Raw genomic sequence first — 18,885 nt, 5'->3', positions numbered from 1 at the left:
AACTAAAAATGGAAATGAAAAAAAGTTCCGACTGTATATGATGTATTGCAGATGACAAGTCTGTATTTTGACAAAACCCTCAGTGTCAAGTTGAAAGTTAAAAGTGTCAAAACAATCTTGAATCATTGTCAAATCAAACTAACTGATCGGCTTTAGGCATAAAATGATTTGGTTTAGGTAATAATAACACTATAGCTAGAAATAGACTCTCTCACAGTTTCTGCTTCTCATGTTTCTGGTTTAATGGGTTAGTCCGGCCCAATAGCAAAATACACAAATACAAAAACATAAACAAACAACACAAGAAAAAATAATTACCTCTATGGGATGCATCACTTTAGAAAGTTGTGCTGAGCTTAGTAAATTAGTGCAATCACTGCACATCAAATGAAAAACGTGTCTACTTTACTCAAGCCATTCTCAAGATTCCCTGGATGGATTTAAAAGGATGCGGAGACAGATGTGGAAAAATTGTTTCATCTGTGTTCAAGACAATGTGCCAACACACCTGGCGGAAGAAGTAAAATAGTTTCAGGCTGAGAAACATGAATGTCAGTAAACAGCTTAAATGAAAAAGGACTCACTTTGCTGCTTTGACTGTTGGTACACCAGGATGAACATTAACCACTCAGAGAGCATCAATATCTGCCAAGCCATCAACTATGGCCTTCCTGAAAAAACCTCCAAAAGACCCAACAGTCTTCCAAGTTATCCCATGCCAGTACTCCAGCTAGCTAATATCACTATCTCTTTCCACCATCAGGATAGAAGCCAAATCTAATTTAGACTTCTTGACCCTGGGATCTCACCTTCAGATTCCATGATGAAGCAAATGGTTATAGTCTTCAAGTTATTGAAAAATGTGCATTTTCTGTCTCTGTCATGGTGGCACTCTTGGTTAGCTGTTAGCATACTTAACATCTACCATGACATCATCTTGCAACTCAATTTAGTTAGAAGCTGTAATGGCAAAATTATTATCTCTCAATAGTAAAGAATCCTTGAATAAATCCCCGGATCCAGACAATGATCCAGATCACCTCCAAAGTCTCATCCCTTGTTCCTTATGTCATTGACATTTCCCTAAAAATCCAGCCATAACATTTTGAGTTAAGTTGCCAATAGACAGACAGACAGACAAACCAACACCAAGGACATTATGTCTATGGAAAAAAGAAAAAAAATATTGATAGAATGAGTTTCTTCAATAAAACTGAGTTTCCGGTCTGATCACATATGACAGACTGAGTACATAAACTGCTGTTATCATTAATATTAGGTTTCTAGATATATATGATGAATATAGACAAAGACATCATTTTTAAAACATTATCATTATTACTATTTATTTGAAAATGTGAAGTAAAATGGAAATTAGTAACAACCATTATGCTAAAACAAATGTGCAAACACAACTACACACAGGCAGCTTTGCTCATCTCCATCAGATGCATTACAGGGCAATCATGTGTTGAACAGTAGTATCTGGACAGGAGAGCTTATGCAAATACCAAAAAACAAACAGCACATTAATACACTTTTTGACCAGTACCAAACATATGTCAACCAAAACCGAAGCATGGCAATGCCATTATATGAGTACATCTGTATGAGGCAGCTGCAGAAATGTGTGGAAACATTCAACCAGCTCCTTGGCTAAAAGACATGAAAGCACAATTGTGCTCTGATCATGACAACTGAGATCCCAACCTTTGTTCGCTTGTTACTTCCTTTGCTCTCACATGTTTCCTGCTACTTTCCACTGGATACTTTCTCACTGAGAAGAACTGCCATTTAGGTAACCTTTAGGAAAAAAGTTTCAAGCAGATGGATCAGCACATGAAGTGATGGAAATTATTTGACAGAGGTAAAAGTAAAGTGAACAGGATGAGCATAAGGAAAAAAGTCAATGGATTAATGATTAGTATTTATGGATTATTTTACCTGAACATGTGTTCAAAGATGTGCAGTCAATCATCAATATTCCTTAGCTTTTCACATATACACACACACTCAAAAGACTTTGTCCCTTAAGAGGTAGAAATACAAGATATTTCTGATTGAGGTTTAGGTTTCCAATGACAGGAAAACTTCCTTTCAATGCCTCCAATTTCCTCTGGCTCCAGAGGCAATCTCATCACAATTATAATACACTTATAAAGACATTAACTTGATAGTTAATATCAAGCAATAAAGCAGACTCACCATTACACAGCAGGGATAATATTTCCATCCACATACTCCTGCTTCAGTGAAACCAATTAACAAAAGGCTATTAACATCAATAGGAGGTTGTAGAAAATATCTGTAACTGTTAAAAAAAAAAAAAAAAAAAAAAAAAAAAAAAAAAAAACCATGCTAACATGCAGAATATTCACTGGTCTTTCTGAAACACAGGTAATAACTTGGAACTGAAATGGTTCTGACTTAGCTACCATGTTATCTTCTCCAGGAAGAGGATGAAAGATAGATGGATCATTAAATGCTGTAGCAGGGATTTAACACTTGTGTGGCTTGTGTTAAAGTAACATTGTCATCAATAGACATGACTTATTTTATAGCAACAATGTCCAAGAGTGGTCTGTGAATGATTGCTTTTCAAATTATTCATCACAACACCTGACAGAAACTCAGAGGATGTTTATTCAACATTTGCATTCTATCCTATTGTGGAAAGTTTGCAGACGATGCCATACTCTGATGACTCTGCAGTTGTGGGGTGTATCAGGGATGGACAAGAAGCAGAGTACAGAGAACTGGTCAGTCAGTTTGTTAAATGGTGCGGTGACAATCATCTTATATTAAATACCAGCAAAACAAAAGAGATGATTGTTGACTTCAGGAGGAACAAGAATAAACAAAGCACTGTTTCCATCCTGGGAGAGGAGGTGGAGGTGGTGGAGAAATACAAGTACCTTGGAGTTCAGCTGGACAACAAACTGGACTGGAAATGCAACACTGACTACATCTACAAGAAAGGTCAGAGCAGACTGTACTTCTTAAGGAAGCTGAGATGGTTTAATGTCTGCACCAAGATGTTGCATATCTTCTATAAGTCTGTTGTGGAGAGTGCAGTCAGCTTTGCAGCATCTGCTGGGGTAATAGCATCAGAACCAGAGACTTGAAGAGAATCAACAAACTGATCAAGAAAGCTGGTTCTGTGCTTGGAGTAACACTGGAGCCGCTGGAGCTGATTGTCCAAAGAAGTATGCTGCACAAGCTGATGAAGATGATGGAGGATTCTTCACACCGTCTCCACAACACAGTGATGAAACAACAAAGTGTGTTCAGTGAGAGGCTTCTTCAGGTCCGATGCTAGACTGAAAGATACAGAAGATCATTTCTGCCAGGAGCCATCAGCCTCCGGAACAAGACCTCCTCAAATGAATTATTATTATATACTACAATATTGAATTTCCCTTTGGGGATTAATAAAGTATTTTTCATTTCATTTAATTTCATTTAGTCTTTCCTGAAGAAAAATGTTCATACTCTTTGCTCTCTGGCAACATCAATTATAATACTGAGAAAAACTGCTCAGTATTATTCTCTGTGGATTAAGAAAAGTGTCCAAAACTTTAATGTCCAACACCACCATAGCTATCTCCTCTGGCTCTTTATCTGAAATCTATAATTGTGGATTTTTTTTTTCTCTTCAGGTAGTCATCGCCCTGCCTTTAATTGAACCAAACAAACAAATTATTGCACCTCAGAACTAAATATCACTTTTATCTGACCTTTTACAGTCCAAGACTGTATTGCATTGTCTTGCATTGCACTTCAAAAAGTGAATTAACATGTCCCTAAAACACTTATGCAGCTCTAGTTTGAACTGCTTCTACATACACTTGGAGCTCACGTATAAATTGCTTCACTTAAGTTAATGTTTCCAGTGTCAATTTTTAACCTGTGTGCGAAGGAGCACAGGCCTTGAATGGAATGTAAAGTTTGCATGCTTTGTTTTCACCGAAGCTCATTGACACAGTTTGGTTTAGCTTGGTATGTTTCATCCAGATTCTCAGAATGATGAAACCAAGGAGCATTTCGTGTCATGTCAATCATAATCCTGGGTAATGAGGCTGAAAAATGTTTAAAACTATCAAATAGCTCGATCATGTTGCGACATTTACAAAGTGCTGTTGTATGACAGGGTGAGATAGGTTCACTCTTTATTAATGATTTATGACAATGTGTGATTAAATATAAGTGTAAGAAATTAACTTTAAAACACACAATGTCCTTCCATTACCACAATGTTTGTTTTATCCATTACCAGTTTTACCCATAAGTAACCCACTTTTTTCTGATCATGTGTGCAGGGATGGTACAAAGTAACATGAACAAAAAATGTGCAAGATAGCTGTACTCAAACATGGTTTCTGGTACATTCATTTGCCCCACACTGGAAAGAAAACATGGTCCAAAACTGAGGCTGAGTGACCCAAAAGCAACCACATTCTCATAGTCTGCCTTCTGGGGGGAGGCTGGGGCTCTGAGAATGGGGCTACAGCGACCATAATTCATCCCCAGATGCAGAGCACATAGTGACCTATCAGTCTGATACCATACAATGTGTCAGGATGTTGATGTTCCAGCCTCTGCTGATACTGCACAGGTAGAAGCGTTGTACCCACTTTCTGGCAACTCATTAAGGCTGTTATGGAAAGCCTCTGGATCAGACAGAGGAAGTTGTAATCATAACTGTGTGGAGTCGGCCTGTGGACTCTGTTTAAAAAGGTTCGGTTAAGCATCACACTGCACAGGATGATGTGACCGCCTGCAAGCCAACCTTGATTTGTGGGAGGAGAGGGGGTACTATTTTTGACAAAAAGGTTTAGACTTTCTCCCCCTGTCATGTTTAAAAAGATAAACACAAATGTAACATATGCTGAGAAACTAAACCGCAATTACTTTTGCATGTCAGCTGGTCTAAGGAAGGCTCTATCCTTTGTTTCTGGTTCAGTCATAATTTGAACAATACAGGAAAAAGAAAAAAAAAGACTGCATAGTTAATAAATCATTTCATGTTTTGTGAAAAAAAAAAATTTAGATTTCTTGGAGAATAAAAGATAAAATACAGCTGAAGTGAGTATTCATAACCTTGTCTCATTTTTCCTGACAGGAAACAAGGTTGCATGGGGAGTGTCAGTGCGCAGACATTTTTTTAGTTCTCCCAGGAGGTGATCCACTGGGTTCACATTCAGAACTCAGCTGGTTCACTCCAGGATTTTCACTGAATTTCCCCTAAAGTAACTCCTGGACTTTCTTGGCTTTGTGTCTTCCTTTTATTGAAACAACAAAACTCCACCCGACTTGAATTTTGTTTGTTCTCTGGAAAACTTTCAAGTCTCAGTGTTCTTTATTTTTCTGCACCTTTTACTCTAACTTTCATGTTAGTTCTTCCTCGTCACCTTCACTATACTCATTACATTAATTCAGAGATGCAGTGAGCCTCTTTCTTCCACATTCATAATGGGGGGGGGGGGGGGGGGGGGGGGGGGGGGGGGGGGGGGGGTTCAAAATATTTGATTCTATGTTTCAATAAATTGAAGAATTTTGCTCCTGGTCATTCAGACAAAACACTCAAAGGCTGTTCGGCCAATATTTATTCATTTGATTTATTTCACAGGGATATTTCATTTGTACACAGTCACATAATTTTGCAAATAGAGTTTTTTTTTAGCTGAAACTAATTCTCAAATCTCACCAGTTTTACCGGACTGTTGACAAACTGCTCTGAAGGTCGTCCTCCCACTTTCACATTAAGCTATGGATCTCAGATGTGGTGACAAAACGATTACTGCTTATCTGTCTGAGCGAGGTTGGCTGTTTACCAGATCTAATAATAGAGATTATGTTTCCCAACTTACTTCCTTTCAAAGAGATGGAAACTGCCTTGTTTGGAGGCTAATCATTTGCATTATTGCATCCAGAATCTCTGCCTTCACGCAAACTTGGATGCATGGAAAATATTTTCTTTCTTTCTCAGGCATTAATCATTAGCTGTGAAATTTTATATGGTTAGTTCTGGACCCTTCCAAATAACTCCAGTCAAACTGCAAAAACAGGAAAGAGGTTTTTGTGCAGATGTGATATGTAGAAAACATCTCCAAAAACTGAAAAAAGAAAAAAAAAGAGGGAAAGATGAGTGTTTATTGGATAAGTCTGAAACAATACATAGTGTGAAAAATTTAAAGAATCTGAAGGTAATATAAATATACAGCAGCTTTATATCTGAGTTTGTTTTAGCCATTATCATAAGTAAGCAGATTATTTCATGACTGTTATTGTTTCAGTCTTATTGAGTTTATTTATACTACAACAACTTGAATGATTTTATCAGAGCTCTTTGTAAAAAAAAAAAAAGTCAAATTCAATAAAATAATAATACAACTTAATCAAATTAAACCCAAATTCTGTTGAATTTAGTTTATTATGAAAGAGTGAAGAGCTACAATCCAATAACAGAAATCCCATCTGTCCCATTGGAAGGAGGGTATCAAGGACATTGTGGAAAGGGAGTGGTATGAAATACAGCGAACATGTTTCTGGAACATTAAAGGCATTTTGGAGGAAGTTAAATAATACCCTGAGAGTGTTGTGCAGAAAGGCAAGATTTTATGCAAGTGTGCACCGGGAATATGGTAGCTAAAGCCTCAGAGGCACAATTTCACAATGTTTCACCCAAGTAAATGATATAAGGTGATAAGCTGAAATGATATAGTAGGCCAGGGAGAATTGTAGGTGATAGTTTAAGAAAGCAAAGAAAGAGATGGATGAGCTGTTGTTCGTTGTCCGCAGTGTCCATAGGAGAACCAAATTCAGGAAGAGGTACGGCTGCTGGAGGCTGATATGTGTGTGAAGGAAGTGGAGGGAGCGCAGGGGCAGGAATCACCCTCCAGGCAGGAAAAGGCCTGTGGGGGTGGAAGTGGAGGCTCTCAGCTCCTGCCTGATAGCTTGTTCAACAAACACAGACAAACACACACAGACATACACTCAGACATGGTCGCACTGCTCTGGAGGCCATAGGTTCTTGTTCCCATCAACTATAGAGAGGAGAAGGGACCCAACAGGTCAGGGCTGGATGGTAGCTGGTGCCAAAACATTTGTGCACCCGTTACAGAGGAAACTTGTTTAAGTACATTTAATTACATGCAATAGTGTTGCTCTGACTGCAGTGGTGCTTCCAAATGCAGAATATGCCTTTATAGGAAATTCCCTTCTTGTAGCAGAGTTGGTTGGTTTTGTATGCAGGAAAGTCCAAGAAAGTCCTTTATTGTATTGGCCTTGATGTTTGCTTTAAAAATAGAACAGTTTTCACTGTTTCCACAGCAGGTATTATAATACACACATTTCTATGTCTGCTACTTTCATTCATCAGAACGTAAAAGATAGTTAGCATTTATTCAGCCTTAAATTGTCTTAAATACAGTTTAAAAAGCTAACTGTGTTTTGCTAAGAATGATTCAAATGTTGAATCTTTAAAATGTGTGATCTAAGAGGGACTTCCAATGATTGTCTGCTTTGTTTTCTTAAAGAGGCCGTTAGGTTTCATGACTGGTGTCATCGCTGCGTTTCTGCTTTGCTTGAACAGCTGTTGTGGTTGTCTTTTGTCTCCTTGAGTCCTTCTCCTCATGCCCCCAACCCCAGCCCCCTCGCCTTTTTTTCCTTTGTCAGGTCCAATGAAATGTCCCTTAGCAATATCCAAAATAAAGAACAATAATCAAGTGTCAGGGGGACCCTTATTTTCTCCATTAAGCTCCTCTTGGCAGAAGCAAATTTGTTCTCTGTAGAAAGGCAGCCAGAGCATATTTCTGGTGTCATGATGACAATACAAGTTAAAAAAGAAAAAGAAAAGAAAAAGTAGCTTTAAATAAACAAGAGGCCTCAACTAAAAAAAAGTACAGAAGTGAAATTAAGAATAAAGACATTTGAGATCAATGATAAAATGGTATTATGGTGCTAAAAAAAACAGAAGTTAGTTCCTGAAATCCTCCTGCATTTTAGTGTCGTAAAGTTCTTTTTCAAATACTAAAAAGATTGCAGTAAAAACGAAAACAAAAGACTCCACAACACTGCAACCTGCTGTGATCTCTCAGTGACCACTCTCAGATTTCACATTAACAGGCTTACAGCAATTTAAAAGTATTAGGGCATGTAGTTGAAGCTTATTATAAGTGCGGTGACCCTGACCACTCCAAATCTCCCAAAGTTAGGAGGCAGCACAGTGGAAGTGTTTCTGTACTTCTGGGGAGATTTATTGTTTAACTTACTGGTTAGAATATCCTTATATATTGTTCTTGCACTGTTGTATATTCAAACAATTACGGCATCCAAAGCAAACAGTAAAGTCAGAGAACAAGTACTGACTGGCACACACACCATTAGGATAGGTCCCTTTCATCAAAGATGAAGCCTTTAAGTAATTCACATGGACCTGGATTCTTAAACAAAAAGTATCCGGTTTTATGTTTTACATATGGAGAATGTTTAAAGAAGCATTAATTATTCACCTGGATGAAAATAAAATAATTACTCACTCAACCATCAAAGAGAGAAACTGTAAAGCCAACATGGATAGTATCCATTTCTCCTGTGTGTATGGAGTATTGAGGTGGCAGGAGATCAAGTCAAACAGACTCTGTACTTTGCATGCTAGTGCCAGTGACTGAGGTCTGTTATGCTACACCACTGAGCACATAAAGTCATGAAAGTCTTTTATTAGATTCAATTAGATGAAACTTAAACAACCTCGGAGGAGAAAATGGGTCATAGAAGCAGCTCGGTGGAAGATAAAAAGAAGAAAAAGACAGAAGTTGTGTGCAAAATGGCCCGCGTAAGCCCCTTTGATTAATTAAATTAGGCCTCTAACACACATTAAGTGTAAAAGTGAGTATGAGATAAGAGTTTGAATAACAATGCTGCAGTTTTATTCATAGATCTACAGATTTAAAGCAGATGTGTAAAAATCCTCTCCTGCATTATCCTGTTCCAGATGGAAGCCACATATGGACTCGCAAAATGTGAAAAATGTGAAACACTTAGATCATTCTCCGCATGTAAATTTGTGTGAGGACAGATAGTAGAAAAGCAGGCAATCCCACCAGCCAGCCGCAGACGGTCTCCTTTGTGTCCCTAATGCTCAGTGGCGGGCTTGTTTGTCACATAGCTTTTCCTCCTCAAGCGCAACTGCCCATTGTTATGTTCAGCATGGCACGTGGTGTTATTTCCCCCTCTTAAAGGACCTTGTAAGGTTTTCCCATCTTCCCCAAAGAAACGTCCATGACCTCAGACCCCCAGCACTTCAACTATTGGACAAAGAATAAACATGATAGCAAAAGTAGGGGAGAGCACTCCCCCCCATCACCGCCTATTTAACAGTTGTATTTGTAGTCCAGTATTTTGTTTGAATTTCAAGGTCACTGCTTTACATTTTTGTATTATTTGGCCACCGTAAACATCCCCATACAACCACAATGTAAATAAAAACACTATTTTAAACATCCCCATATTTGAAACTTTGTTAGATTGTCTCAGAAAAATTGTTTTAAAAAAACTTGTGAAATGCAACTTGGAGGAAATAGTACCTAAGGATAACTTAAACAAAGGTGCCAATCTTTGTAGTCTACAATTTACAACAGTCTAAGTTGTCAGAAGACTCAAATTATTCCCTGATTGTATATGGAGGGGTGATCTGAACATAGATCTATCTGGAGAAGAGTGGGAACTAAGCTGCATTGCAGCTCACAGTGTAATGAAAAGAAGAGGGGATTTTTTCATTATATTTAGCAGTGCATTCAATCATTCTGGCTAGAGGTTTAGATAATGATGGAAAAGAGGATCCCCAAGGGAATCCCAATTGGTCCCAAGTTTCATTTTTGTTATTTGTTTTTATTCTTTTTCTTCTTATTTTAGGGCTTTACACTAAAGGGTACAGCTGTTTAAAAACCAGTGTGTCGCTTGAAATGTTAATATAATTTCCTTTAGAGAAACTAACCTATATACTGGTAGGGGAGCAGGAAACATTTGAAAAGGGCGAGGGGGGCATTTATAACTTTTGTGAAATGTATAGACCTGTCAGAGGATGAAGAGTAATGATGAGAACCTTACTTTGGAAATGCTTAATTTAGTTAAATAAGAACTCAGCTTAGTGGAAATATGGACAATTACACTGCCAATCATGAACTTGTTGAATATTAAGGGTGGGAGAAAAAAATCATTTCACATAAAAGTAGGGACTTTTTGTTTTACAATGTTGATATCTTTTTTTTTTGGTCAAAAATCATTTTGTTTTTTTTATTTTTAAATGTTAATTTGTTTTGATGCCAAATGGAAAAGAAGTTGTCGCTTTTTTCCAGCAGGGGGCGAAACTTATCTCTTTGACTTAAATAGGAGATGGAGAATGGTGACCAATCTGCAAAAATGTGCAGAGATAAATCCTCCAACATCACATTTTAGGTGCTTTAGGACATGCTTTTTTTTTTTTTTTTGCTTTGAGGGGATAACCAGAGCTGCACGTCGCATACAGCGATAACATGACTAACGTCACTGCCCACCTAGCAAGACGCCATTCTGAAGTAAATGGAGAGCTAACAGCCAAACATATGGTAGCAGCAAGCCAACAGACACTCAAACCAGCACTTTTATGTGCAGCTCAAGATTTTGAAACAAGAGTATAATTTCAAACAGCTGGTTCAGACATGGTGCTGCTGAATAAATCTTAAAACCTGACACACAGTTGATTTGTTTTGTTTGGGAAATGTAGCTCGTAATATAGGACTTGGCCATTATGCTACATTTTCACATGGTTTGCTGTTTAAAAAGCAAACTAAAGATTATTTATCGGTAAATCGAATCAGCACCCAAAGAAATCATTAAAAATCAAATCGTGAGAAAAACACATCGTCCCAGCCCTACTGCATATGGTATGATTGGAGAAAACTTATGTTTGAGTTCTGCATTTTGTTTTTTAATGTTTAATTTTGTAATGTAATGATAAAAATGCAATAAAATCATTGTATTTAGTGTAGAAACAAACAGCCACCATATAAGAGCTGAATAAATCCTGCACTTTTATTTGTCTTATCTCTCACAATGATTTTTCTACTTGTCTGCTTGTTATAAAAGCAGCTATTTTCCAACCTCAAAGTTGGTAATCCTGTTTCTGATGCAGCCAAATGGCCATATAAATCTGTAAAAAAAAAAAAAAAAAAAAAAAAGACTCAACATGACATCATGAAACTCCTTCTGTCATGTTCTTATCAATGTTTTGCTCTGTGCTATTAACAATATCTTGAGTATAAATCGACAAGAGCTTATCTGTTCTGGAAAACCCCTCTTGCATCTTTGAGGTGATGCTGAGTTATCATTTTACAGTCTCAACTCATCTGTGTCTCTGCCATTTTCCCCAAGACAAGCAGCTGAAGCATCCTGGAACATTAAGAGGGTAGGAGGAAGAGTAAGAGAGTGAGATGCAAAGATGCAGGGTGGCCAGGAAGTGGCCCTATTGTTTTCAGGGTCACCTCGCTTTTCCTTTCTGAGTCCTCAGAGGTCTTTTCTCCCCACTAAGCCGTAAATCTTTCATAAACAAACTCCTTGTTGCTGCACATTTATCTTGTCAAATTTCCTGTTTCGTTTAAGCTGAGAAAAAGGTTTATGTTGCAGATTAATAGGGATGGATTTGGCACCAGAGACGATAAACTACAAATACACGCCCACTAGAGAATGCTAAAGGAGCAAATCTAATACCAGATTACTTTTGTTGCTCACTAAAGTTGTTATCTACACTAACACTTGCTAAATATCTTAGATTGATAGATTATAGCCTCACTTCTAAATAATCAGACAATTAAAAGCCAAAGCATAAGATAGAGTGATGTTTAAATGTTATATAACCATTCTTCCTGGTTTGGTGCTGCTGAGTGACAACACTACCTCTGACCAGGTCTGCTGTATCATTGGACAGGGCCAGGCAACAGGAGGCGGGAGGGAGCACACCTTAGTTACAAACGTTAGTCATTAACTTGCCCTTCTGGGAAGCAGCTGCAGAGCACACCTCATTCAACCTTTGCACAACATGTTCTCCATGTCACAGACAAAGCAAAAGAAATGTTAAGGTTGGTGTGAAATGTGTGGACAGACACAAGGCAAGAGAACTCTGAAGCCACAGGGATTTTCACACACAGGTGACCAGGTAAGACTTGAATAAGGAGCTTCTACTGAGAGGTAGACGGTATATTCTGCAGACTGGGTCATAGTTAAAAGTTACAGGTAGAGACAGAAAGTTATTACTCATGCTCAGGCACATTATTGCTGATATACACTTGGATTTACTTGTAATTTTAGTAAAAAAAAAAAAAAGAAAAAAAAGCTGAAAATTAAACTGCAAATCAGATGTGAAATCCTGATTTACACGACAACTGCGATAGAACAACAGCAGAAATAGTTTCCCCATTTTTTTTTTCACCGCTGTTACAAAATGCTGAATCAGTGGAAGTGTTTACTTTTTAGTTAACTGCACCGGCTCTCAGAGGCAAGTCGCAGCAGCAAGAGATTGTTTAGTTGTAGAAAAATGTCATTTGACATTAAATATGCAGCAACAACAAAATGTATCTACATCCCTAAATTCTGCATGTGTTTCATCCACAACTAGGTTTTGTAAAACTGTCACATTTACTACTCCATGGTCAGGTTGTGTGTGTGCTATGAGAGCAATCAGCAAACAACAGCTAGATGTTAAAACAGACATTGCCAGCCAAGTGAAAGCTACTTGGTTCTATTTAGTTACAGAAAAAAAGCTGTTCTAAACATTCATATTAGTTCATGTGAACAAAGTTTGCAGGTCATGTCTACAGATTAACCACAGACAAAGTGTATTATTTACCTTTTTAAGTTCATGTGTGGGATTTATGTCAATGATTAAATGCTCATTTAAAAGAAAAAATAATAAAGCATTACAATCATTAACATTTTTTTGCACCAGATACAATCTTATAAAGGCTTTTTATACAAATGAGGACAACATTAAACAGACAGTGCATATGGTCAGCACCCAACTGTTATCACCACAAACAAAAGCACACCTTTAATAGCAAACGCACACAGGAGCACAATTGTTCAATATCTTGTTCTTTAAAAGCAAACATTTAGATTTAAAACAGCCATGTACTAAAACTTAGCTTTAAACATTAATATATGGTCATGGTGCATGCTAAAATGTGTGTTTATTAGCACCAACATGTGTGCCTTTTTTTTTTTTCTTTTTGCCATCTTGTTGTTGTTGTTGCATCTTGGCCATTGCTTTGTGACTGAAAGGCAAAAACCAAACATTTGAAGGCACCTTACATATTATATCACGAGCCTACTGAATAAAAAAAGAAGAAAAATACAGTACATGAAACAGTACATTAAAGATTTTTCCAGGGGTGTAGTGTTCACACAGCCGTTTACACTATCTGACTTTAATAATCATTCTCATAAACAATGTCTTTGCTGATTGTAATCCACTGCTCAATTAGATCTTATGGTGATTATCCTTGACAAACAATGGAACGGCCCAACTCCTCCGCACTTTTCAAAGCAAGAGAAAACACAAAACTTGGCAGAAGGATAAAAGGGAAAAAGGGAGGGTCACATGCTGCACGTTGGCTTGTTGGGCTGAGGGTCAACAATAGCACTGCTTGGGAATATCTGTAAAGTATGAAGATCTGTAATTATTGCAGCCAGGGAAAGAACTTGATGTATACTCAAAAACAACAAATGCATTATTTGAAAAGCAGTCGATTGATTAGTTGTGTGTTTGTGTGGTGTTAAAGCTCTCACTCTCTATGAGAAGAATAAAAACTTTCATAATTAATTCAGTTTGATGACATATTCCTTAACCCTCTGGCCATAGTATATTAACAGACACTCGATTTACAATTTGAGGCAATGCAAGAACGTATGAGTAAGACAAACAGCCTTCTAGCTTTGATAATGTTAATCAACTGAAGACAAATGCAGAAAAATATGCAAATGTAGACTTTTAAACATTGAGAGTCAGACACAAGCATAAACTAAAGTATAAAAACATCTGAATCGCATATTTCTGTCTCCTCGCCCTGCTCTGCTTGGTGTATATATTTTGTTCTGCTCTGCCAATGTGAGGACAGAACAGGAAGAGATAAAGGCAGTCGTCTTGGCGTGTTTACAGCTAACAGCGCTGGAGAGAATAGCTAAAGATGAAGGAGAAAACGCCTTATGGCAGGCACTGAAACAGCCGGACTCGTCCTGCTGTGAAAAATCACCTCAGGGCCGCCAAAGTGAACCCGTTGTGCAGAAATCTTTTAACATGCCCAAGAAAGCAACAATTTCATTTTAAAAGACTGAAAGGAATCATAAATTGAATACAGGAAATACATAAAAGTATTTGACAAGTCACTTTTAGAAAGTCTGAACCATTTCTTTCCTTCTTTTTCTCTCACTTTCATCAGCCCACTGTAGGAACTAAATGATTAGATCAAACTAAACAAAAGCTAAAGGACATTGTTTTTCTGGGGGGGTTAGATGTCCCACAAAAACCTTTTTTTTCAAACACTTTCTTTCACATCAAGATGAGCTTATGTGGGTTATTCAGACAAGATTACCACAATAAAATATGTTTGTTTCTACATTACTAGCACAGACTCTGAGGGATGAGCCAGCAGACTAATGCAGAGATGTCATTCATCTATCCACCATCCGACTTCTGAAAGAAGGTTCTGAAAAAAAAGTTATTTCTAAATGACAGAAATTATTACAACACAAGGAGTGTGTGAGCTGCCAGCCAGGGTGAAGACAAACATATCCAGTGTTTCTTGACAAGAAAAAAAGTCATAAAAATAACAATTTTTTCTGTTTCATTCACAAGTTAGCGCTCCTGTTAGCTGCTGAGCTTTGGTCAGTAAGTGTTTTATTTAAAAACAAAAAGAAAGTATCAGGTTTTCAGCCATGGATGCAACCATCTCAGCAGTTTTTAATGTGTGCACACATCATGAGAAGATGTAAGAAGAAAAGATATTTTCATATCTCGAATTACTATTAAAATATTTAATGTAATTTTTAAACTACATGAACTATGGACAGTATACAAGTACATTGGTATATTACTATATAAAAATAAACATCCCATCTTAGTAATAAACTACAATATAATTTAAATGGCCGTTTCCACAGCTGGTTGTCTGTTTCTTTACTCAACATTTCCATGAAACCAGAGAAAAAGCCCATGAAGGTGTAGTGTTGCTCTGTGAGCTCCCCAGTGTCCATAAACCTCCTCAAGCCCTCACGTGTTTAGTCTGAAATGTGCCTACCTTTATGTTTATAATTTAATTTTGACCATATGATGCAGAACTATAAATATGGTCTTTCCTATTCATAATAAAAGGTAGATTTTAGTGGAAGTCAGCAGAAGGGGCTTTAGTTTCACCTTGTGATTTATCTGCAAGACTGCTGCTTTTAGTGCTGCGCTCTTTCACCGTCGGGTTCTATAGGCGTTGTTTAAGAAAATTATTGTTTGGATTAACAGACATGTCAAAACATTAACGCTTCTTGTAAACAAACTACAAAGTTGACAACAGGTTCTTATGATGATCAGTCTGAAAAACACAATTATTGAACTTTGGTATGACATCCTGGTCTTTTGCTTGAACTACATTCTTTGTATATCCTCTCTTTTTATTATTCCATCTCTGGTACTTAATCTGAGTTTAAATAATTATATTTTAGACTTCCACTTTTACAAATGCAATTTTTCTGTCACACTTGTTTGTTCATATTTCCCATACAGCATGCAGCATATCACATTACACACTATTAGAGATAAAAGCAAGTTAGTGAGAGGCAGTGTGAGATTTAGTTGAATATAAATTCTGGCAACATTATATTGGTATTCAGAGCATAACTTTCAATGAGAAATTGTACTTATAAAGAATATATTAAAAACTGTTCCTTTAAAAACAAACTACTTTAGCGGCTTGACCCATTGGTATCCTACAATCAAATATCCAGGTCAACAGAGTGCAAATATGGGTGCTAGCGATGCATGCCGAATATCATAGAGCATAACTGAGAGCAGCATGGATAATCTTGTCTGACTGGATTTTGAAGCTGCATTGTGGAGTAAAAACAGGATGCAGTCCCATAGGCTCAGGCATGCAAATACCTTGACAAATTTGCAAATACCTTTACATAAAGATCCCTTTTCCTTCAAGTTTGAGCATGTGAATGACTGGTTTAAATTTGCATTTAGAACACCATCAACATTATAGCGCCAGCTCTTGCACAGCGCACATGAAAGTGCAGCACCGGCTTGTTGGATCCTTGTAAACCATGGCCATTCATAACAGAATTAATAGTGTCTTTTCTGTAAGTATGATGCTGCATCTGTCAGACGGTTAGATTAGATTTCAACAAAATATAGTCTGGCTTTATGTTGGCTCTGTTTGGGGGAAACAAAGCCCACATGTCTTGTTTGTTTAATACACACTGAAAAAGTTTGAATTTTTTGTTGTTGTCTGTTTGTGTGTATTTTCTCAGTATGAATAAGACAAACAGGATACAAGATGATGTTTTTAATTTCAGATCCTGGAGGGAGTTTAGTCTTTCATCAAACCTAATCTAGCTGTCCTCTTGTTTCTGGGTTTGGGCGAAGCAAACCAAATCAAAGAAAAGTCCCTGAATGCAGTCATTTTTCCATTTGTCTTTTCTTTCTGCACTGCCTTTATGTAAAGTTACATTTTCAATCGTGTCACAAACAAACAAAGCCAGTAGCCTTTCTTTTATTTGCGTTTGAGCATCAATCAAGCGGAGAAACTCTCAGTCAGGTTCTTTTACACATTCACAACATCCACAAATTTGTGTCGTTCCCAGTACTTTGTATCAGCTACCCCAACAAAGAATGCTCTACTTAACGTGGGACTTCCTGTTTGCAACACACTTTTCTTGCTGTTGATGAGCTTCTGACAGCTCGCATTCAATAATGACTTTTGGAATCAAGGGATTATCTTGTCGTTTTCTTTTCATGATGACAAACTCACTTTTTATAGATACCAAGTGGAATATTTAGGTCATTTGCTTGTTAATGTTCTTTCTGTGTGGCTCACTTATGAAACATGCATGTAATGGCAGAGAAAAGTCGAACAAATTTCTTGCTTGATGTGGCGAAGGAATGCTGCAGGTTTGCTGAAAACCTAAAAAACTGAAGATTTTTTCTTTTGTCTTCTATTGTTAGACATCTTACTAGACAACTGTGTGATAAGACTGATGCTAATCTAAGTTTTTTCTTCTTTCTCCTACTTTTTGAACAGATCAACCAGTCTGGTACAAGAGGAACTGCCTAATATTTCACCTTGAAGTCACCTTTGTGTTGGCACAGATGGTCGTTCAATCTTGCCACCTAGTGGAGCTCTGAAGGCTCAGCTTCCTTCTGGCCAACAGAAATCTTACATACAACTACCTCCCTCATCTGGGGAGATGCCTGTCCTGCAACATCTCCTGCAAGTGCAATTACGCTTTTACCCTCTGAATATAACAAAAACCAGCTGGTGAAAAGGGTGAAAAGCATGAAATCAAGGATCTCCTGGATCTTGTAGAAAGAATGTGACATATACTGTGTGGGATATACACACACAATCTGTTGAAGAGAAGTTGATGATACTCTTTAAGCATAAAACAGATTACATTTAGAAGGAGCAAACTTAAAAAAAACTCTCCATAAGCGAGATATCCACAATAAGAGCAAAGCCAGATGGAATCATCAGTAAATGAGACGACTACACTACGACCAATCACTACAAATGGTAAGAGTACTTTTTTTTTTCATTCAGTCAAACTGAGTTTGTTCTCTTCCAAAGATACAAAACACTCAACATCCAACAAGATGTTTGTTTTTTGTTTTTTTTAACCTGGATTACATTTATATTAAGTTTACTTTGAGAATTGTGATGCTATAGGTGCGCTACTTAAAAATGACGCCACAAAATGTGATGTTTTTGTGACACTTTTACAGACACCACAACAACCCCATCAGGGAACACTGGTCACAACTGGGAGTTCTTGGTGGCCGTCCTGGTCACAGCCATCTCTGTTTCCCTTCTCATTGCTCTGTTGGCTAAATGCCAGATGTTAAGGCGCTACCTGGCCAGCTACAGACACACAAGGCTGAGGGAAGCGGATGCTGTCAGCCAGAGTGGAGCATCAGGTTTGCATTTTATCCCCCAAATCTGCATAAAATGTTAGCTTTTGGCATAATATGTTTATGATTTACCGTATTAACATTGATGGGTGATCAGAAACACAGATTAGCATAAAAGAGTGGGTTTTTTTTTCTGCTTTCCACTTTTACAACCAAGTCTGCTGATCTTCTCAGGCAGAATGACACACTGAACCCACTTTTAATCACTTCATGTTTTTTTTGCCTTCAGGCTTGGAGGTGGAGTTTGACATACGTGGGGGCCATGGGCCTCGCAGTCTCCCACCTGTGAGTGAAGATGATGATGATGGCTTCATTGAGGACAATTACATCACAGCCGGTGAGAGAGCCAGGGCTGAGAGAGCAGCAGATGACATAGATGGGGACACAGAGGAGGAAATGGAAGATATTGAATTTTCCATCACTTAGTAGCAGCATCTTTACACATCACCTTCTGCTGAAGAGTTACTGGACAAGTCATGAAACCCTGAGCCACCAGCACCACTCCTTTTTTCATTTTGTTTTGTCAAAGTTTTCTTTTACAGAATGCATACCTGGTGAGAAGTGATTTAGACACACACACACACACACACATATATATATATATATATATATATATATATATATATATAAAACATATGGACATTAAATAGTGTTTTTTTTTTTTTTTTCTGCCT

General features: G+C 37.6%; 1 protein-coding gene across 1 annotated transcript; it reads left to right on the top strand.

Moving 5' to 3' along the window:
* Positions 1-17,764: 17,764 nt before the first annotated feature.
* cUnh1orf210 (chromosome Un C1orf210 homolog) lies at positions 17,765-18,637 on the top strand (the record flags this gene model as incomplete). The annotated part of the gene is made up of 3 exons (XM_079245586.1): positions 17,765-17,816; positions 18,026-18,217; positions 18,441-18,637. The coding sequence occupies 3 exons, from the start codon at positions 17,765-17,767 to the stop codon at positions 18,635-18,637; spliced, it is 441 nt and encodes a 146-aa protein (XP_079101712.1).
* Positions 18,638-18,885: the final 248 nt, after the last annotated feature.

The sequence above is a fragment of the Telmatherina bonti genome (assembly GCF_933228915.1).
Source record: "Telmatherina bonti genome assembly, chromosome: 8".
NCBI lineage: Eukaryota > Metazoa > Chordata > Actinopteri > Atheriniformes > Telmatherinidae > Telmatherina > Telmatherina bonti.
The sequence above is the reverse complement of the archived record's forward strand: the minus strand, read 5'-3'. Positions and strand labels throughout refer to the sequence as shown.